The 23,694-nt window shown below is 43.5% G+C and overlaps 1 protein-coding gene across 1 annotated transcript; it reads right to left on the bottom strand.

Moving 5' to 3' along the window:
- Positions 1–4,865: 4,865 nt before the first annotated feature.
- LOC132310027 (uncharacterized) lies at positions 4,866–6,182 on the bottom strand. Its single transcript, XM_059808268.1, has 2 exons — positions 6,070–6,182; positions 4,866–5,490 (listed from the first exon to the last, which is right to left on the bottom strand). The coding sequence occupies exons 1-2, from the start codon at positions 6,180–6,182 to the stop codon at positions 4,866–4,868; spliced, it is 738 nt and encodes a 245-aa protein (XP_059664251.1).
- Between the last annotated feature and the right edge of the window lie 17,512 nt (positions 6,183–23,694).

Raw genomic sequence — 23,694 nt, 5'->3', positions numbered from 1 at the left:
CGCCTAGGATGGATAACTAGACAGTGGTTTTGTTCCCTGGTAGGTCTAGATACACGTGACCACATTACGTGCGATTTGCATGGTATCTCTACTCAGGCTGAGACATACCTATTGGACTAGTGAGCGTCCTATGGAGTGTAATATATACATATATGGACTACTCTAGATATTGTTGAGTCCATCTAAGATGTATCTGCGTATCGGATTCTTGTTTGGATCATAGTAGATCAGGACAAGCATGTGGGCCTGACCCACTCTATTATTTTTCAGGTATTCGACAGTACCAGGCTTAGAGCTTGATCGTGTTGATGCAAATACAATCACTCACTCTTCCGATTACATAGGATTTCCTTTCTATTTTAATTTTGGATTTTATTTCTGTAAATTTGTACAAGGTTTTGGGATTAGGGGTCCACTAGGTGGATTCCCGAGTTGTACGGTTTTAAATTATACTTAATTTATTATTTCAAGTTTGAGGATTCTTATTTTAGATTTCTTTCAGTGTATTATTAATTTATTCTTAATTCAGTTTTTATTTTCTGCTTGTTTACATATTAATTGTTTGGTATCCCTCAGATCTGTGCTCGAACTTGATCACCCGTGACTCTAGAATCGAGGGGTATCACAGGTAGCAACCCCTTCCTTGGCCAGTGGGTCCAGTTATAGGACAAGTAGCTCAAGGATATTGTCCTTGTTGTAGGTACGTCAGGTAAGCGTTGGCCAGTTGTACCTATTTTGCAAAGGTGGCGCCACCTTAGCATCTATCGTGGCACGGTTATCAACATTTTGCCCCCTACTCAAGGCTCCTAAGAGGGGAGCTCAAGCAAGTCACTCGTTTCAAAAAAATTTATCCTTATTACTATAATTTCTGTCGAAGGGTCATATCATTTTAATGCCGAGGAGAAATGGCGGTTCAAGAGGTCATGTCGCTTCAGTTTCCCAGCCTACGTGTCAAAATTTTATTGGCACGCCAAACTGTGATGCTTCGAATACCGAGCCTCCGTCTCTTCACCAGCCAAGGGCGGGACACTTGGAGTGCTGGGCCCCTACTATTTAAACTAAAACTTGTTCTTTATGCATAGTGCAAACTAACCCCTTTTTTCAAACTTCTCAAGATTTTCTTTCTCACTCGAAAAGAAGGGTTTCGGTCATGGCCTTGCGTGACAATGTTCCCAATGTTCCTCCTTTGGCAGAATGGCGAGTCGCTCCTTACTTTTGTTCAAATGATACTTTTTAGTCAAACAGTGATGAATTGAGCGAGGTGGACGAGACCCTAGGAGGCTCATTCCTTTTTGAGGGCGAACCTTACACACAGGCAGGAACGCCCACCCCTCCTAACTCGGTGCTAAGGTTTAGAGTTGAGCGCGGTGACTTTCCTCATTCCAACCTCAGCTTTACCAGCCAGACCAGTCACGACCGAGGGTGGGAATAGTAGACAGATGTCGTACTATCCGATGCTGAATTTTTTGAGACTTTAAAGGTCTTAAAGATCACTGATGCAATCCGCAATACCCGCGAGTTGACCATTCCGCGAGACATCCATGATCTCGCTCTCCTCGTGTCTCGGTGGAGCCGCGACACCCATACCTTTGTCACTTTGTGGGGGGAGTTCACCCCTACCATAGAGGACGTTGTGCAGCTCATGTGCCTAAACGTGTTTGGTGAGCACAACCCAGGCTCCTAGACACTTTCTGAAGATGAGGTCAAACTTGCTGCCAAGCTATGCAGCGGTGTCACCGCGGGCAGCAAGATTGCTTCACGCTATCAAGATGATGGTCTTCGCGAGGAGTTTCCGGAGACTGGAAAAAAATGCACTTTTGTGTCGCTCTTCCGTTACTATTTTTGGGACTTTCCTCCTCCAGACCAAGAAGGAGAGACCTCCTTCAATGGTCCTAAATGCAATGACTCGGCCCTCCTCGCCGCTTTTCTCCTATCTTGGCTATCGAGGTTCATTTTCCCAGGTCCCCCAGATGACGGTCCCTGTCCTGATCTCATCCCCTTAGGTGTTAGATTATCTCGTGGTAACAGCTTCCCCTTGGCCTTCTTGTTCCTCGGCAACTCTATCACGAGCTCGACTTGGCACATGCCCGCATGAAGCACTCCGTAGGTCGCATGAGTGTAGTTTCTCCTATTAACACCATCTTCCTCCAGATGTTTCTTTATGAGCACTTTCCTCGGTACGGTCCTCGCCCAAAAGCACTTCCTCGAGACAAGGGTCTGAAACGATCCTTTCAATGGCATAAATAATCTACAAAAAAAGAAGCTGGCGGAGTACATTGACCGCGAGAGTTGTTTCCTGGCTCGCCTTTACACTCATGGTCCTCGGATGGAATGCTGCGCCCCGAGAGATGGCATGGTTATCTCGGGCAAGTCATTGAGGCGTACTCCAGCTTTGACAATCATTGCCATATCTTCTGCGGGTTACCTTCCCGCCCTTCTTCCTCCTAACTCAGGCGTAGGCAAGGTTTATAATCCTCATAGGGTAGCTCGATAGTTTGGGTTTAATCAAAGGCTTCCTCGGGACTATGGGTACGGAGCTCGCCAAGATCATAGTACCTATGCCTTGGGCTTCTTACGTTTTCTAGATTCCGAGGAGGCAGAACTCTTGGGGGATCGCCAAATCCTTCACGTTCTTTCTTCCTCATGGGTAGGGCGATGGGGGACTCAGACGAAAGCGTATTGGAAGGAGGTGATTACCTCCTTCAGGCAGTTTGTGAGTAGTACTCCAGTTCCTGTTCCTACTCGCTCTTTGCTAAAGGGCGATACCTCCTTTCGTCCTTTTAAAAACACCTCTATATCTGCCCGCGGGAAGCCTTGTAATACCACCGGCTTACTACCTTTGGTCCCGCCAAGTACCGCGGCACCTACAATAGCCCTCCGAGCTACCAAGACGCGACGAGACAAACACAAGGTTGATCAGGACGTCAGCTCTTTTGTGCCCGCAGTCACCTCTACCAAGAGAACCAAGGTAGGCGCGAGCATTCTTTACTTGCAACTTCCCTATTACCTCTTACATTAACCATCTCTTGTTTGTTTTTAGGGCACCACCAAAAAATCTCCCCTTGTTCCACCTTCTATTCCTACTTCGGGGGCTTCTGCCCCCTCAGCTCAAGCTGGGGTTGCCTTGAGCATGAGGTCTTACTGCGTGCCCCTTGAGAAGGCTCATGCTGCAACTGCACCTGATAATACCATAGTCCAAGCTCTCGAGGTGCCTGCTGGCTTAGCTATTCCTTTCGATCCACTCCATACGCTTGCGAGTGTCCTTAAAGACCCTGAGCAAGCAGCATGGGCGGTACTAGCATCTGACCTCAACCCTCCCGCGTCCTCTCGTCGCAGGATAGGAAAGGAATTAATCCCTTTGGCTCGAGGCTTAGGCCAGTTTAACAAGGACACGGGAGAGGTTAATACCGATGCAGACCCTGCCAAGGGGATCTTCAATTTTGAAAGGAGTCAGACCCATTCTCCTTCTAATGCAGGTACCGTCATTTTCCCAAACTAAAACTCACATTTCATTCCTACTTTTCTTAACTTATTTCTACATATGCTACAGATGTTGAGGCGGCCATGTTCGATGCGACCGAGACCACCGCAGGTTCTAAAGGTCATTACTCCAGCCGCAATGATGAGAACAGCGATACTAGTTCACAGGTCGAGGTCGTCCATGTGCTGCCTCGAGAACCCATTGCCGAGTTACAGAAGATGGTCGAATCAGCTCTCCAGCCCCTTCCTTCCCCTGAAGAGGATAGTCTGGACAAGACTGAAAGCTCGAACTCCGGCGGTTCTTCCAAAGACGAAGCCTTGAGCCCTCGTGGCTTAAGCCAACTGGAGGAACAGAATGTTGGTCAAGTTGGGGTTATCATTGCATCCAAACCAGAGCTTAACATGATCCCAGATAAAGGAGGGAATTGCTCTGGTGAAGAAAGGGAAGAAGCCGAACAAAACCTTGCTGGACCAGATCACAGGGTACATGCTACCTCGCACATACCGTGGGGTTGGGCCAATGTTTCTATAAGTGAGGCGGAGATCTTGGACGAGGTGATGGTTAAACATCCTTAAACCTTTGGCAGTCTCGAGGGGATGCTGCCTCTATTTCTGGAACTCATATACAAGACTACGTGCGAACTGGTGGTGAGCCTTCGCGAGGCCAGGGGTCGCTCTTTGAGCAAGGAAAAACTCAATTCCCTAGATCACCTATTTACCAATTTGAAGCGAGCGCAGATTGACGTAGCTTAGGCTGAGGATATTTTTGCACGAATTAAGGCGCTTGTGGAGTATGAAAGAATGGTGGAGGAGATCAAAGATCTTCGTGATCAGGCCGAGGAGGAGAAAGAGGTTCTTCAATCCAAAAGGGTGCGGGAGCAACATATTATTTCTCTAAATGCCGAGATCGAACGCAGGCTATCTCCACTTTGCCCTGTTACTCTAATGTTAGACAATTTGCCTTAAGGTTGTAAATTATTTTGTAACAAGAACCGTTGGTAGCCTATTCGAGGGCGACTTTCATGTTATTACTTTTTATTAATGAGTCAATCTTTTCTTGCCTCAGTTTCATCTTCCCCCCTCCTTTTTTTTTGTTGCAATGCCATGGAAGTTATTATAAATAAATTCTCTGCAAGTTTTTTTTTTTGTTTTTTTGAGGTAAACCGTAAATAGACCTTCCCCGGGGCGAGGTAGGCAAAGGATATTTAAACGACCTCTATCAGAGACCAGGTCAACCAGAAGTTTGATTTGTGAAAGGAAAAAAAACATCATGCTCAGTCATTAAACATTAGTAGATGAATAGTAAGCATAATTTTTCTTACAAAAATAGGTTTGGTGCTACAAAAGCCTCTTACAGTCCTAGGACCTCGAACGAGGCTTACAGATCAAGAGTAGTACTTCTTCAACCATTTGGCATTAAACGTGCCCAGTACCTTGTTACTCCTCATTCTCCCAATGTCATAATATCCACTGGGGTTAGCAGCCTTGACTTCAAAAGGGCTTTCCCACTTGGGGGTAAACTTAGGCGCAGACAGGTTTCGCATCACATGCGTCGCAGTCTTTAAGACCAGATCACCTTCTTGAAACGCTCGAGGATGCACAGTGGCGTTATAGGCCCGAGCCACCCTTCTTTGGTAAACTATCATCTTACTCCTTACCTGCTCTCTCTGCTGCAGAAGTGCCTTGAGCTCTCCAATCCGGGGGTCGAATTGCAGTCGGCTTCGCTCAGCCAAACTTCCAAATGGAATCACTATTTCAATTGGGAACACTGCCTCCGTGCCGTATACCAATGAAAAGGGGGTGGCACATGTGGCTCCCCTTGTAGTAGTTCGGTATGCCCATAGTGCGAGTGGTAACTGCTCAGCCAATTTGTTTTGTTGCTCCTTCAATGTTCTACTTAGGATTCGGATCAGTGTCTTGTTAGTGGCCTCTGCTTGTTCATTACCTTTAGGATAGTACGGAGTTGACTTGCGGTGGGCCACTCGATACCTTTGAAGGAGTGCCCATACCCTGTTGTTAACGAAGGAGGTTCCATGATCTGACACAATGACCCGAGGTACGCCGAAATGACATATGATGTTTTCCTTAATGAAGTTTGCCACCACCTGCCCAGTTGCTGTTGACAGAGCTACCGCCTCGAACCATTTGGTACATACTTCTGTTGCTACAAGTATCTATTTCATCTTCCTAGACTTGGGCGAAATGGGTCCAATCAAATCCATTGCCCATGTGTGGAAGAGCCAAAGAGCCTCCGTGTGCTGTAATTCCACTGCTAGCGCGTGGATGGCATAACTATGGACTTGGCATTCTTGGCATTTTTGGGTGTAGTTTCTACTGTCAGTTTGTATTGTGGGCCAATAATAACCCAATTGTATAAAACGATTGTATAGCCTCTTCCACCCTTGGTGTTCGTCCTCATGCGCTTGTTTCAGAACCTTGCGAGCTTCAGCTGAATTGACACACCACTTAGCTCTGCCGTCAAAGCCTCGCCTTATCAATTCACCATTACAAATAAAAAAATGATTGGCCTCCCTCTTTAGCAGCGCGGCCTTTTAAAGGTCTTGTGGGAGCGTTCGCTTTTCAAGATACTCCACATATTTCTGTCTCTGGTCTTTTTCAATATTGGCCATACAACGGGACTCCTCAAACACCTCTTGGCAATCGGGACACGCCTTTTGTATAGCCGCCGCATCTTTTGCCATACACGGCCAGTAGTACCCCTGCCTTTATATTCTCCGGTACAGACTCAAGGAATTATCGCTGCAAGTGTGCCTGTGAATTTTGTCCAACACTTTTCCCGCGTCCTGTTCTCCGATGCATCTTGCCAAGGTTCCGCCAGGTGCCCTAAAGTATAACACTCCCAAATACAACGTAAAATTTTTTAGTTCCAACAAAGGAATCTCGCCCCTGCCGCGCTTCAACTGTGACTCATAGTGGGCTCGCCAATCTTCTTTATCCTCATTGTCTGTGCATTTTGTATCGTGTAGATATGACTCATTTTTCCTGTGAATGCGAATATCTACCTATTCTCCCATCATCTCGACTTTAGATGCCAAAGTGGCCAAGGCGTCCGGGTGCCGATTAGCCGTTCGCGGTGCATGGGTTATCCAGAGTTTGCAGAAGTGACTACTGAGTCTTTGGATAACCGTTCTGTATGCTGCTAATGCTGGTTCCTTGATCGCGTAGAAGTCGTATAGCTGTTTTATCACCAATTTCGAATCCCTTGCACATGTAACCGTTTAATTTTAGCTTCCCGTGCTGCCAGCAGCCCTAAAACTAGGGCCTCATACTCTGCCATATTATTTGAACATCCAAAGGTGAGTTTGTACGAAAGATTTTGAGCTTTCCCTTCTTCAGGGGTCAGTATTATTCCTGCGCCACCACCCATAGAGGTCGACGATCAGTCAAATGATAGGGTCCACCCCATATCTTCATCCGCGCAACAAGCCGACTTGAACTCGTCGTGAGGAAGGTCATCATGTATTGGCTCAAAATTTCTGGAGGGGAATTGAGCCACCAGATCAGCCATGGCTTGGCTTAGAATGGTACGAGGCGCCAGGCACTGGATATCAAATTCGGCCAAAATTAAGAGCCACCGTGCCACTCGCCCTAAAATGATTGGCCGAGAAAGCAGGTACTTCAATGGGTCACACTTGGTAATGAGGTAAATGGTGTGAACCAAAAAATAATGGCAAAATTTCTTGGCTGCAAACGCTAGGGATAGACAATGGCGTTTTATCGGAGAGTACCGCACCTCGGGACCTTGTATAACTCGGCTGATGTAATAGATAGGGCATTCTCGGCCATCCCTTTCCTGGGCGAGGAGCGCCCCAATGGAGCATTCCGTCGAGGTAATATAAAGTCTCAGAGGAATCCCCGTTCGAGGGGCTGTCATGGTGGTTGGCGAAGACAACAACTTCTTGAGACGTTCGAAGGCCTGTTGGTGTTCCTCTTTCCATCTAAACTCGACCCCTCCTTTCATCAGAGCGTCGAAAACATGCGTGACCTCGGCCAATAGTGGTATGAAGCGTCATAGATACGAGACGCGTCCCACCAGACTCTTTAACTGTTTGAGAGATTATGGCGGAGGCATTTCTATGATTGCTTGGGCTTTGCCTCGCTCAACGTCGATACCCTGTCGATGTACCACGAAGCCCGGGAAGGGTCCAACCTCGACCCCGAAGGCGCATTTCAACAGGTTCATCCTCAACTTGTACTTTCGACACCTTTCAAAAACACTCCTCAAATTAGCCAAGTGATCGCCTCGAACTCGCAATTTTACCACCAAATCATCCACATAATCCTCAATTTGCATGTGTAACATGTCATGGAAAATAGCTGTCATGGCACGCTGGTAAGTGGCACTGGCATTCTTCCGGCCAAATAGCATGACCGTAAAATATAAATTCCCCACTGAGGTACGGAATGCCGTCTTTTCTGCATCGCATTGCGCCATCTTGATCTGATTATATCCGCTGTACCCATCCATGAACGAGAACATTTCATGTCCTGATGTTGAGTCAACCAGGTTATCAATTATGGGCAACGGGAAATTATTTTTGGGGCATGCCTTGTTCAGATCTCTAAAATCAATGCAAACTCTGATTTTTTCATTCTTCTTCTTCACTGGAACCACGTTCGCCAACCAAGTAGGATGCTGAATTGGTTTAATAAAACCAGCATGCAAAAGTCGTTGCACCTTCTCCTTTATTTGCAACTCTAACTCTGGCCGAAAGTTCCTTTATGTCTGCTTAACAGGGACTGTTTCTAGTCGCACATTAAGATGATGAGCCACTACCTAGGGGTCTAGCCCAGGCATCTCCTCATACGTCCAAGCAAAAATATCTTCAAACTCTCTAAGCATGGTTATTAGTGCCGCCTTTTCATTCCGACCCAATTGCCTACACACATAGACCACGCGAGGGTGACCTCTGTTGGCCAAATTGATTTCCTCCAGTTCTTCTTGACTGGGCCGAGTAGATTCGGTGGGTTCCACTCTGACCCCCTCCTCAGGGCTCAGAAACTCCACCTGACATGACTCCACTCGGGGGCGCGATCTTGCCCGAGGTCATGCCCCCCCGTACCGTCATAAACGGTAGGCAATCCTTCCATCGGCCAAGTGCACCCTCTTGCAGACAGCTGGTTTCTTCTGATTAGCTATAATTTTCTCCTTCTCTTGCTGGTTTATCTCTTCCTACCTTGGTAAAGGCACAGCTGACAGCGGCTGCGGCTCTTTCGCATCCTCTAACTCGTTGAAGAATCCAGCCTCTACCATGTGAGACTCTCTTTTAGTGAACGGACGATCCGAGCAACGGACCGTCACCTGTTTCCCATTCCAATATCCTTTCATATACTGATGGTACGAAGAGGGGACAATCCTAAACCTATGCATCAAACCTCGTCTCATAAGTAAATGGTAAGATGTGTCTGAATCAATCGCATGAAATTTAACCGACCCCCTGAACTTTCCTATGATTAGTTCGGTTGTTACATATCCCTCAGTTTTTCGGATATCACTTTCGAACCCTGCAATTTCAGTAGGCTTTCAGACAAGTTTCTCTTGCGGAAGCCCGATGCGGCAAAAGATATCCAATGGCATAATGTTAAGCGATGAGCCATTATCCAGAAACACCCACTTGAGCTCAACCCCATTGAGCGAAGCCATAACATATAAAGGCCTGTTGTGCGGGGTAGGGACACATTTGTCCTCCTCAGTAAAAACTATGGGCAATCCAAATGACCTCTGCGGTGCAGGGGGGGAGCGTGACTTGAGCGACTTCCTTAACACCTTCCTTTATTGCCAGCCACAGGAACTTGACTATTTCTTTTTGAGTGAGAGGAGAAAAATCCATCTTCTGTAGTATACTCCTAATAGGAGCCACTTCCAACAAGCAAAAAGTCTCGAGGCCATCTCCCTGTACTAGCACGACCTCGGCCGCACTACCCTCGGTCCCTTCCCTTTAGGTCTCCATATCGGACACCATCATCGCCACTCCTCGATCATACATGGGGAAAGGCTCTTCCCTCATATCTCTGGGAGGGAGAATGATGTGATACCCCTCGGATCCGAGACACGGGTTGATCAGGCCCAGGCCCAAACCCGAGGGAATATCAAACAATTAAAGTATTTATAATGAACACGGAATACAAAATGAATTAAGAAATGAAATTAAAGCTGAAAAGAACTAAAAACAGAATCCGCAAAATAATATAATTATTAAAATCCATCAAACCCAAACTCCAAAACTCCATCAGTTTACAACTCGGGAATCCATCCATTGGACCCCTTATTTAAATTCTCCAAACGATACTGAAATAATAAAAACAAAATCCAAAGCTTACATAGAGAAAATTCCTACATAATCGGAGGAGTAAATAGCTGTATCTGCTCTACACGTCCAAACTCTAACCCTGGAACTGACGAGCACCTGAAAAATAAAGAAGTGGGTCAGGCCCACATGCAAGTCCTGATCTACTACAATCCAAACAGTAATCCGATACGCAGATACATCCTAGGAAGACTCAACAATATCTAGAGTAATCAATATATGTATATAGTATACACTATAGGACGCTCGCTAGTCCAGTAGGTTTGTCTCAGCCTAAATAGAAGGTAACGTGCGAATACGCACCCTAGGGTGGGCATGAGTACCTAGACCTACCAGGAAACAACACCTATGTCCAGTTATCCATCCTAGGCGATATACGCGCCCTAACCATGGTCCTGAGACTCAAGCTCATACCATGGCACATATAATAAATATATAAAGTCCATACTCCTCCTAATACATAATACCATCCATCTGTGTGGTGGTCTGGTATATGTATATCCATCCGTCCTGAAACCATATTAAGTCATTCAACTATTTTGTTGACATGACACAAGTAGGTGATGGACTTAACTTATTGGGTTAATCCATACCTTAATCCAAAGTAGGTAGGATTTAGTGTTTGACTAATCCATACCTAGTATGTCACCGTCCTATACCAGTACATACAATCCTCCAATTAACGAAGTTGACAAAAACAAAAATAAGTATTTATCAACCATTCTCCAGAATTAGCATAAATATAGTTTAACATGTATATAACCAACTTATGCATTCAATATAAGATTTAGAATCTCAATTACAGTCCGTTAAATTGATAGAGCAGAATTACACAATCTACCTCTCCAAACAGTACCATAACTGATGCAATGTAAAATAGATTGTAACACCAGTTGATCCCAACTAAGCATACATATAACTATACAACAGTATACTTATAACACAGCTGCAAAACATGATTTATAAATCCAAGTCATGCAGAGAAATAAAATTCCAAAAATAGTAGATAATAGAAATTAATTTTCAAATCATCCACCCACGGGTTCACTGTTTAATCTTAGCTTAATTCCGTTCTTAGTTCCTATTTGTAATCATACTTCCCAACATTTTTACAAGTCTTAAACATTAAATTACAACATCCAGTAGCCTTTAAATAATTTTAGAAAATCCAATTCTGTACGTTTTAAGATGGAGTAGGCTCTTTAAAAACTTTGAGCCTACTCAAAACCATTTGGAGCCTGCTCTAAAACTTTTAGAGCCTGCTCTAAATCACTTAGAGCTGGATCCAACTCTTTGGGAGCCGGCTCTAAGGGTTTTAGGAGCCTGCTCTCCCTCCCTTAGCAGCCGTTGTCCGTTCCAGCTTCGTTTTCTCTGATTCCGGTGATTACCAGAGCCTCTGTAACATGTTTTAATTTTTATTCTAGGTTCAATCTCAGTCTTAGGTACATATTTGAACCACTGATATTCAATGATAGCATGCATGGAACATAGGTTTAGAAGCAACAATCACAGAACCTTAGTCTGAAATTTTGAGTAACTCACAACAGATTAATTTGGTGACATTCAATACTGTGTTAATTACTTATACAAGGGTTCATTTAATGTCTCAGACTAATTCTCAAGCATAAATATATATTCACAACAAGAATTTAAAACAAGATTCAAAAACAATCCGCAGCAAAATCAAGTAGCAGGAAAATCAACAATTCTTGCAAAGCAGTTAATTCACGAGAGTAAATGAAATTCATACATGCATATAAAACTTGTTATAAAGTTTATTTAAGTCCATTTTATCCTTGTTTTAATCCCTGGAGTCTTAACTAAGTATGCACAGAACACAGATTAAAGGGATAGAGTGGAACAGGGACTTGCCTTTGAATTTCAGATTTGAAATTCTAATTCACCGTCTCTGTGTGATATGTTTGTGTCCTACACTGTAGTTCCCCACTACCACGCTCCTTCCTCCTTGAGTTGCTTTGCTAATCACCCAAGTTCACTCTGTGTTTCCCTTAAATCTTTCTCTCTGTAACGTCGCAAACTCCCTCTTTGTTACTCTGCCCTCACAACTCTCTGTATCACTGTATACTTGAATATGGTGAATAGGGTTTTCAGAAACCCTCGGCAAACGTATACCCATATATTTATAGAGTTATACCAAAACCCTAAATTAATTAAAGCCCTAACTAAATCCTAACCGGCCCATAGAAGTTAATTAAAACCTGTGTCGGCTAATACGTGAATATACAGAAAACACAATCCTACTTTAAACCAATTTAATGAAAAAACTCCACTATCAATTAAGTCAAATAAAACATCATAAAACAATTTAATTTAAAACAATGTAATAAAAGAAAACCAAACAATTTAATCAATTAATTAAAACAAAAAAACAAATTTAAATAACCATGGAAGAAACACACAATTAAAATAATTTAAATAAAAGATTAAATAATTAAATAAATGCCACGACTATCCTTTTAAAATTAGGGGTATTACATTCTTCCCCCCTAACAAAAGGAATTCCGTCCTCGGAATTCGCTCTTGCCTTCTTCCAATATTTCAGGAAACTGCGAGCGAATGACATCCTCCCGTTCCCAAGTGGACTCAGCCTCATTGTGATGACTCCACTGCACACGAACCAAAGGGATAACCTTATTGCGAAGGATTTGATCCCGACAGTCAATAATACGACAAGGTGGCTCCAAATAAGTTACATCCGGCTGCAACTCAATCTCCCCAACATCGATATGCTAATACCGATCCTCATCGCGTAGAAATTTTCGCAACATAGAAACATAAAACACGTTGTGAACGCGATCCAAGTTATCCGGAAGTGCCAACCGATAAGCCACAGCTCCCACTCGATCCGTAATCATGAATGGACCGACAAACCGCGGAGACAACTTCCCTTTCTTCCCAAAGCGCATAACACCCTTCATAGGAGACACTTTGAGTAGAACCTGATCCCCAACCCGAAACTCCAAAGCACGAGTGCGACGATCAGCATAGCTCTTCTGCCTACATTGGGCAGTACGCATGCGATCTCGAATAAGAGAAATCTTTTCAGAGGTATCCTTGATGAACTCAGGACCTAAGAATCGATTCTCTCCAACCTTCATCCAACAAACAGGTGATCGACACGATCGACCGTATAACACCTCAAAAGGTGCCATCCCAATAGTCTTCTGGAAACTATTGTTATAAGCAAACTCCACAAGTGGCAAATATTCCTCCCAGTGGCCCTTGAAATCCAGAACACATGACCGAAGCATGTCTTCCATAATCTGATTCACCCTCTCAGTCTATCCGTCAGTCTGAGGATGACAAGCAGTACTAAGGTGTAACTCCGTACCTAAAGCCTGCTGAAAACTCTTCCAAAATCCAGATACAAAGCTCGAATCCCTGTCCGATATAATAGACAATGGAATGCCATGTAGCTTCACAATCTCTGAAATGTAAAGCCTCGCCAACTGCTCCGAAGTGTAGTCAGTGCAAATAGGCAAGAAATGAACTGACTTGGTCAACCTATCCACAATGACCCATATGGAATTATGCCCCTTGAAAGAATTTGGCAACCCTTCCACAAAATCCATAGATATGCTTTCCCATTTCCACTCCGGAATTGGTAGTGACTGTAGAGCTCCTGGTGGCCTCTGATGATCAATCTTAACCATCTGACAAGTACTACACTGAGACACAAAAAGAGCAATGTCCCTCTTCATACCTGCCCACCAAAACTGCCGCTTCATATCTTGATACATCTTATCGCCTCCTGGATGAACAGAGAACTCAGAGTGGTGAGTCTCAGTCATCACATCCTTCCTCAAACCATCAGCAGAAGGTACCACTAACCATCCCTTGTACCTTAAACCTCTATCAGCCCCAACATAGTAGAATGGAACCTCCCCGGAAGCTATCTCTGCGACCCTGTCGACACACTGCTGATCGGTGAGTTGTGCTTGTAAAACCTTGCGAATGATGGAAGGTGTAACCACCATGCAAGCATAAAAGCATCCGATAACTCATCCACACTCTTCAAAGCATTCCACTCAGTAGTGAATAGAGCAAAAAGACTACCAACAGGTCAGCGACTGACTGCATCCGCCACTACATTCGCTTTCCCTGGATGGTACTATATAGAAAAATGATAGTCTTTTACAAACTCCAACCATCTGCGCTATCTCATATTCAGGTCCCGCTGAGTGAACAAGTACTGCAGACTCTTGTGATCACTGAATAATCTAAAGGACTCACCCAACAGATAATGTCTCCAAATACGCAAGGCAAAGACCACTACCGCCAACTCCAAATCATGTGTTGGATAATTAAGCTCATGAGACTTAAGTTTCTGAGATCCATAAGAAATTGGTCGCTCCTCCTGCATCAATACACATCCAAGACCCTGCATCGAAGCATCCGTGTAAACAAGATACTCTATCCCGCTCTGCGGAGTAGCCAGAACCGGTGCAGAAGTCAGCTTCCTTTTCAGCTCATCAAAAGCTCGCTGACAGTGTTCATCCCACACGAACTGGACACCCTTCTTGGTCAAATGAGTGAGTGGTCCCGCTATCTTGGAGAACCCCTGGATGAATCTCCTGTAATATCCTGCCAGACCGAGAAAACTCCGAATCTCAGTAGGAGATGTAGGCTGTCCCCACTCAACCACCGCTGAAACCTTGGCCGGATCCACTGCTATCCCCTTTTCTGACACCACGTGACCCAGAAATTTCACCTCCCGCTGCCAAAATTCACACTTCTCGAACTTGGCATATAACTGGTGCTCACAAAGCGTCTGCAAGACTATGCGAAGATGTCTAGCATGATCGTCCTCCGACCGAGAATAGATCAAGATGTCATCAATAAAGACAATAACAAACTGATCCAAATAAGCCCGAAAGACTCTATTCATTAAGTCCATGAATACTGCAGGTGCATTAGTCGTCCCAAACGGCGTAACACGAAACTCATAAGAACCATATCTCGTGAGAAATGTTGTCTTAGGAACATCTTACTCCCTAACCCTCAGCTGATGATACCCAGAACGTAGATCAATCTTAGAGAAGTATGTGGCTCCCCTTAACTAATCAAACAAGTCATCAATCCTGGGCAAAGGATACTTGTTACGAATCGTAAACTTGTTCAACTCCCTGTAATCTATACACAGACGAAGCGAACCAACCTTCTTCTTCACAAATAGAACCGGTGCTCCCCAAGGTGATGTACTCCTACGAATAAAACCCTGGCTGAGTAACTGCTGAATCTGATCCCTTAGCTCTCTCATCTCTACCGATGCCATCCTATAGGATGCCCTAGCAATAGACGTAGTGCCTGGAGCTAAGTCTATCACAAAATCGATCTCGCGACTAGGTGGCAACCCTGGAATCTCCTGAAATACATCCGGGAAATCCTGTACAATTGGTATGTTATCCAATGGCACAATAAACCCCTCCTTATTTTCCTCCTCCGCATGGAACAAATAGGTGCTACCGCCCCCTTTTGAACGTGGCATAGCTACTACATACATATCCTGACCAGGTATGGTAAAAATAATAGATCTATCAAAACAATCAACTTGGGCATGGTAGTGAGACAACCAATGCATCCCAGGTATCACATTATAAGTGTGCATGTCCAGGACCAATAGATTGGCTAGAAATCTGAGTCTGCCAATATCTAGTGTCACAGGCCCATCACTCTCATGTATAATAGTTGTATCACCCAATGGTGTAGAAATACCCTGAGGTCTAGTGCATACCCTCGTCCTCATCCCAGACAAAGCAACAAAAGTCCTAACTACAAATGAGTGTGTAGCACCTCTATCAAATAAAACACGTCCATGTAAACCATGAATAGAAAACTTACCCTCTATAGTCTGAGGTGCCTGAACATCCTGTGGCATGGGGTTATACACCCTGCCATAGTGCAACTGCTGTGGTGCCTGTCCCTGAGTCTGCGGCGGTGCCGGTAAAGCCAGATGTGTCTGTCCCTGAATCCGTGGAACCTATGGAGCTGGTAGAGGCACTGGCGCCCTCTGTCCCTGCTGCACATACTGTCTCTGTCCCTGTCCCTGTCCTGCTTTAGGACACTGCCTGGTGGTATGACCATACTCTCCACAAGTGTAACAACTACCCTGGAAAGTACCAAATGGCCTCCTCTGTCGGTTAACCTGTGGCTAACCCTGTCCTGCCTGTGGTCCCCCATTCTGTTGCCTCTGAATAGGTACCCCATTCCGATGAGCATCTGAACCACCCTTGTGCTTCTTCCAAGGCTGTTGTCCCTAGAACTTGCCTTTGTCATTCTGCCGGTGACCATTGCCATTCCCCTTTTCAGCTGACTGATTAATAGAGTCTTTATCTCCCCGCTTCTCACCACGAGCCTGTCTGATGTCCACAATCAACTGATATTGTTGTAGAGCGGCGTCTACCACCTGAGCATAGGTAGTATAGGCTGGACTACCTGTAATAGCTCTCTTGATAGACCACATCAGTCCCTTGACCAAACTGTTGCGCTTCTTTTCCTCTGTATCCACCTCATCCGGTGCAAAGAGAGACATGCGTGTGAACTGCTGCTCATACTCCGCCACTGTCATGTTTCCCTGCTGCAGATTTAGAAACTCGGTCTTCATAGCTACCCTGACTGCATAGGGAAAATATTTCTCGTCAAAGCGAGCACTGAACTCATCATAAGTCAATGTCATCCTCTCCTCTGGGGTGGTAACTGACTCCCACCACTGCAGTGCATCCCCAACCAGCTTGAAGGTAGCAAGCATTTGCTTCTGCACCTCCGTGCACTAAACCAAACGAAGATGACGCTCAATGTCCTGTTTCCACTGGTGAGCTACTCTCGTATCGGTTGAGCCTGAGAACACAGGTGGACTCCCCTTTGTGAAAGAGCTCCTAGCCTTTCCCCAAGAATCCGCCTGAACCACTGGTGCTGGTACAGGTGCCTGCTGAACCTGTGGTTGGCTCCGGAGTGCAGCTGTTACCCTAGCCTCTATAGCCCGAGCAATAAGGTCATTAAGGTGAGGAGGAAAGTCTGGATTTTCTCCCTGATCCCCAGTCTGCTGAACTTCCTCCTGTTCCTCATAAAATTGACCTTCATCCTCCTGACGCTGCCTACGGGCCGCTTCCCTTCGTTGCCGATTGTTCCGTCTAGTTCTTGGGTTAGCCATTCTGTCAACACAGAAAAACAGACATCAGCACGATTAAACCGAACCGTAAAGAATACAATGAATCCTAAACTTAAGTTTTAAACAATAGAGAATGCTTCGCGGAAGTCTTATACGATAGAATCCTAGAGACACTTGAACCTGGAGTGCTCTGATACCAACTGTGATACCCCTCGGATCCGAGACATGGGTTGATCAGGCCCAGGCCCAAACACGAGGGAATATCAAACAATTAAAGTATTTATAATGAACACGGAATACAAAATGAATTAAGAAACGAAATTAAAGCTGAAAAGAACTAAAAACAGAATCCGCAAAATAATATAATTATTAAAATCCATCAAACCCAAACTCCAAAACTCCATCAGTTTACAACTCGGGAATCCATCCATTGGATCCCTTATTTAAATTCTCCAAACGATACTGAAATAATAAAAACAAAATCCAAAGCTTACATAGAGAAAATTCCTACATAATCGGAGGAGTGAATAGCTGTATCTGCTCTGCACGTCCAAACTCTAACCCTGGAACTGACGAGCACCTGAAAAATAAAGAAGTGGGTCAGGCCCACATGCAAGTCCTGATCTACTACAATCCAAACAATAATCCGATACGCAGATACATCCTAGGAAGACTCAACAATATCTAGAGTAGTCAATATATGTATATAGTACACACTATAGGACGCTCGCTAGTCCAGTAGGTTTGTCTCAGTCTGAATAGAAGGCAACATGCGAATATGCACCCTAGGGTGGGCATGAGTACCTAGACCTACCAGGAAATAACACCTATGTCCAGTTATCCATCCTAGGCGATATACGCGCCCTAACCATGGTCCTGAGACTCAAGCTCATATCATGGCACATATAATAAATATATAAAGTCCATACTCCTCCTAATACATAATACCATCCATCTGTGTGGTGGTCTGGTATATGTATATCCATCCGTCCTAAAACCATATTAAGTCATTCAACTATTTTGTTGACATGACACAAGTAGGTGATGGACTTAACTCATTGGGTTAATCCATACCTTAATCCAAAGTAGGTAGGATTTAGTGTTTGACTAATCTATACCTAGTATGTCACCGTCCTATACCGGTACATACAATCCTCCAATTAACGAAGTTGACAAAAACAAAAATAAGTATTTATCAACCATACTCTAGAATTAGCATAAATATAGTTTAACATGTATATAACCAACTTATGCATTCAATATAAGATTTAGGATCCCAATTACAGTCCGTTAAATTCATAGAGTAGAATTACACAATCTACCTCTCCAAACAGTACCATAACTGATGCAATGTAAAATAGATTTTAACACCAGTTTATCCCAACTAAGCATATATATAACTATACAACAGTATACTTATAACACAGCTATAAAACATGATTTATAAATCCAAGTCATGCAGAGAAATAAAATTCCAAAAATAGTAGACAATAGAAATTAATTTTCAAATCATTCACCCACGGGTTCACTGTTTAATCTTAGCTTAATTCCGTTCTTAGTTCCTATTTGTAATCATACTTCCCAACATTTTTACAAGTCTTAAACATTAAATTACAACATCTAGTAGCCTTTAAATAATTTTAGAAAATCCAATTTCAGCCAAAAAGTCCCTAAAACTCAGTTCTGTGCGTTTTAAGATGGTGCAGGCTCTTTAAAAACTTTGAGCCTGCTCAAAACCATTTGGAGCCTGCTCTAAAACTTTTAAAGCCTACTCTAAATCACTTAGAGCCGGCTCCAACTCTTTGGGAGCCGGCTCTAAGGGTTTTGGGAGCCTGCTCTCCCTCCCTTAGCAGCCGTTGTCCGTTCCAGCTTCGTTTTCTCTGATTCCGGTGATTACCAGAGCCTCTGTAACATGTTTTAATTTTTATTCTAGGTTCAATCTCAGTCTTAGTTACATATTTGAACCACTGATATTCAATGATAGCATGCATGGAACATAGGTTTAGAAGCAACGATCACAGAACCTTAGTCTGAAATTTTAAGCAACTCACAACAGATTAATTTGGTGACATTCAATACTGTGTTAATTACTTATACAAGGGTTCATTTAATGTCTCAGACTAATTCTTAAGCATAAATATATATTCACAACAAGAATTTAGCACAAGATTCAAAAACAATCCGCAGCAAAATCAAGTAGCAGGAAAATCAACAATTCTTGCAAAGCAGTTAATTCACGAGAGTAAATGAAATTCATACATGCATATAAAACTTGTTATAAAGTTTATTTAAGTCCATTTTATCCTTGTTTTAATCCCTGGAGTCTTAACTAAGTATGCACAGAACACAGATTAAAGGGATAGAGTGGAACAGAGACTTGCCTTTGAATTTCATATTTGAAATTCTAATTCACCGTCTCTGTGTGATATGTTTGTGTCCTACACTGTAGTTCCCCACTACCACGCTCCTTCCTCCTTGAGTTGCTTTGCTAATCACCCAAGTTCACTCTATGTTTCCCTTAAATCTTTCTCTCTGTAACGTACGCAAACTCCCTCTTTGTTACTCTGCCCTCACAACTCTCTGTATCACTGTATACCTGAATATGGTGAATAGGGTTTTCATAAACCCTCGGCAGACGTATACCCATATATTTATGGAGTTATACCAAAGCCCTAAATTAATTAAAGCCCTAACTAAATCCTAACCGGCCCATAGAAGTTAATTAAAACCTGTGTCGACTAATACGTGAATATACAGAAAACACAATCCTACTTTAAACCAATTTAATTAAAAAACCCCATTATCAATTAAGTCAAATAAAACATCATAAAACAATTTAATTTAAAACAATGTAATAAAAGAAAACCAAACAATTTAATCAATTAATTAAAATAAAAAAACAAATTTAAATAACCATGGAAGAAACACACAATTAAAATAATTTAAATAAAAGATTAAACAATTAAATAAATGCCAGGACTATCCTTTTAAAATTAGGGGTATTACAAATGAGTTCACCGTTATCAATTCGTCTGTAAAAGGTATTCCGCAACGCCCAACAATCGTAAGTAGGGTGACGAGTATGCCGATGATACATGCAGTATTGGGGTGGGCCTTTTCTTCCGCAGTGGGCTCACGAGCGACGTCTAACAGCTTGATGTCTCCGTGTTGGATCCATTTCTTGAGGACGGTTTCCACTTCTTCAGGGGTATATGGGAACGGGGGAGGCGCTTCGTCCGGATTCTTTGCTCGAGCGGCATGGGATGGTCTCGCGTTCTTCTTTCCAAGGGCTAGTCCACGGCCGAGACTTGGGGTCTACGTCTACCCCGATACTCTTCTTGCGTAGCACCGTGCGCACAAATAGCAAGGTTGCTTGCTAAGTTCCGAGATGCCTCTATTAAGTCAGCAAAGGTGAGGAGCTTCGGATTAATGAGGTGGATGCGGTAAGATACCTGCATACCCTGTATGCAAATCTTAGCCAGCCCTTCCTCTTCATGCGTTTTATAGCACTCCATAACCCGATCATGAAATCTATGAACATATGAGAGCAAATCTTCCCCAGGACCCTGGATTTCTTTAGTCAGGGAGAGGGTTTTCACCCTCTCTTCTGCTTGAAAAAATTTGGATTGAAAAATGGTAGCCAGCTGGCCCCAAGTGGTGAGTGACCCAGACTCCAAATTCGCGTACCACTTGTAAGCCCTATCCGTGAGAGTTTTTAAAAATTCCCTTAGTCGTAAAGTGTGATCATTCCCGAGGGGGCCTAAGGCTTCAATAAACCATACCACATGCTCGCGCGGGTTGCTCTTTCTTCCTTCGAACTTACTGAACTTGGGAGTCAGATATCCTAGGAGGTATGGGAGGAGCGCGATAGATTGCGCGTAGGGTGGCTCGGGAGCCACTTCTTGCGTTAACATGTTCCTTTCATTCCTCAGCAATGTTTGCAAATCCGCCATAGTCAGATACGGAGACTGCTGCATCAGATCTTGTTGATGTCCGAGCCGCTCCGAGCTCCTATCCCCATGGCATGCCTTCCTCCGACTGGTACCCGGCATACTCAACCTCGGCTAATGATGGCGGTGCATGCCGCACAGAGCTATCTGGGGTCACATGTCTCCTAGTGTGTTCATCGTAAAAGCCTTCGGTCGTATCTGCCCTTCATCGAGGTACTCCTCTGTCAACAATTTTCCACAGTAGGGTGACGACTTCTTTCTGGGTCTCTTCAAGCTGCTCCATTCTGTGTGACAGGACGTTATAAGCTTCGACCAAAGCATCGGGATAAATTATTCTGGTTCCAGGGAAGTACAACCCGGGCATGCTTACCGATCCATCGTAGCCCTCGTGTATGGCAAGGCTAGTCTGAGAGGGTAGGCTGACTCTCGTATACTTGACATATATGAAGCACTCCGCCCCAGCAGAGTCACCAAAATGTTGATGGTAGTTCGTGAGTAGAATGAGGAGATCGTTCCACGTCGATCAAGAATCTTGAGACCAGTATCCAAGTGGAGATCCAAGCAACACAAGGAATTCTCTCAGTACGGAGATTAAGAAAGAGAAGGCTGAACTCGGTACCATGTGAACTCGAGGTTACCAATTAGTAGTCATTAATACGGTTGTTGCTGTTAAAAAAGGCTGATTAACACCCCTATTTATAGTGCCTACTCCCTCGGTCAATGTCTTTCAGTCTTTCAAATGAGCCCGCTCTTACCCAAAGGTTCGAGAGCCTCTCCTTCTGACGGATGAGACATTGATGGATGGGCCACGACACTTTGCCCCCCGGTTAAAAGAGGAAATGGCGCTTCTTAATTAATATGGGTCTTATCAAACGTCTTTCGTAATTAATACATCTTTTACTCTTACTTTTTCGAGCTCAGGTACCAAGTATCCTTTCCCCCTTATGCTGACCCCGGAATGAGGCGAGTCCTTGGATCTCAGCCACCTGTCCACATGTCCTCAGATTCCAGGATTCCAGATGGAGAATAAAAACCTTTCTCGAGGTCCTGCCTTCATGACCTCGCGCTGCTTTTACCCCAATACTATGGTTCGAGGTCCCCAATGGCCAAAAGGGGAGAACCACAAAAGCAAGTTGGCCGAGGGTGTCCCCTTTAGAAGGCAACCTCGAGCGAACAGGGGTAAAGGAGCCCATCCGACTGAAACGGGGCACGTCCTCAGAAGAGGAAGGGTAGCGACCCCTTCCTCGGCCAATGGGTCCAGTTATAAGACAAGTAGCTCGAGGATACTGTCCTTGTTATAGGTACGCTAGGTAAGCGTTGGCCAGTTGTACATATTTTGCAGAGGTGGCGCCACCTCAGCAGCTATCGTGGCGTGGTTATCAACAATTATAAATCATTAAATTTACTCGCACTTACATATATGGCAGAAATATAATTTTCAAGAAAACACGGACCATATCTTAGAGGCGTGTAAACGCTTTTTGAAAATTAAGGTACAAGGGATCGTGACAGCCCTCTTTCTTGGATTCAATCAAGTCTGGACTCGATTCAATCACAATGTATTTGCATGACACACTATTGAGTGCAGTACTTAATCTGTACTTGATCTCTTTTCAGAATAGCCAAGTATGAAGAATATAAGCGAAAACTTCTAAATTTAGAGTCAAGAATGATATGGGATTGACCTTCTCCATACTTCATCCATTTGATTCATATTTGTTTTTCATCCTTAAATAAGGGAAGTGATGTTTTATATAGACCTTCTCAAGGTAAATCTCATAAATGTGTTCAAACTCCAAATACAATAATATTTATGTTCCAAAATAATGAATTTAGATAAATATATTCATGTGTCTAATTAATCAAAATGTATCCCTTAAATGTTAATGAATGAACTTAAAATAGGTTCATTGTCAAAGGAGGTTAATCAAATGGATATTTTTTAGACTACCAAAAGTCTAGTGCAAAATCATCTATTTGTTCATGCATATATATGTGAAAATTTTTAAAACTTTATTGCTCAATGGGTATGAATCAAAATAATTATACTTTTAATTATATATAAATATATTTTCAAATATATTATAAAAAATATTTTGAATCATTTTTTAACGGTATATTGGTTTTCCTGCACATAATACTTTTGTTTTAATAAATAAAAATAAATAAATAAATAAGTTAACAAAAGGATTGACCCTTCCCTGGAAGAGTTTGCTACAGGTGGATCATCATTTTTTTTTATTTTTTTGAAAGTTAAAATCAATTTATTGAAAGAAAGAAACTGTACAGGCCCAGAGAGAAAGAGGCTCAAGCAAAGTCCAACATTACAATTAACTGACCAATTTGACAAGCCCATAGGCAACGTACCAAAAAAACTACCACATTGGGAACAATGGAGGCCGTTACCGGCAGCACCACGATCCGGTTAGAGTATGGAGGATAACTCTGCCTTCAGAGATCCGGCGGCTTCGCCGGAGGGCGTAAAACAGAGAGAGGCAATTCCCAATCATCTACAACCTGCCTTCCAATGGTAGAATCTGGAATGGCCAAAGTCAAAAGCTTGGTTCTAACTGAATCCAAAGTGAGATGAAGGACTGAATTCTGCGACAGTTTTTTCTTTTTAAATATCCTTTGATTGCGCTCAGCCCAGACATTGTAGACTAGTGAAGCCAATGCCAATCTCGATTACAGGTGGATCCTTCGATCTGTTCTATAGGCTCGTACTTCTGCATCCTTGATTACAAGTGGGTCATCATGCGTATCTAATGGGAATAGAAAGAGAGAACTGAATCCATGTAGAATGCGA

This window comes from Cornus florida, unplaced genomic scaffold (genome assembly GCF_030987335.1).
Source record: "Cornus florida cultivar Cherokee Brave unplaced genomic scaffold, ASM3098733v1 CherokeeBrave_3.0.0_Hap2_Chr05, whole genome shotgun sequence".
Taxonomy (NCBI): Eukaryota; Viridiplantae; Streptophyta; class Magnoliopsida; order Cornales; family Cornaceae; genus Cornus; species Cornus florida.
This window is presented reverse-complemented; position numbering and strand designations above follow the sequence as displayed.

Excerpts from the sequence above, each read along its gene's own strand:
- LOC132310027 (XM_059808268.1), bottom strand. The coding sequence starts at position 6,182 with ATGGCAAAAGATGCGGCGGCTATACAAAAGGCGTGTCCCGATTGCCAA. Across the intron at positions 5,491-6,069 it reads CAGAGACAGAAATATGTGGA|GGTATGGGCACTCCTTCAAA; the intron begins GTATCTTGAAAA and ends CGTTAACAACAG.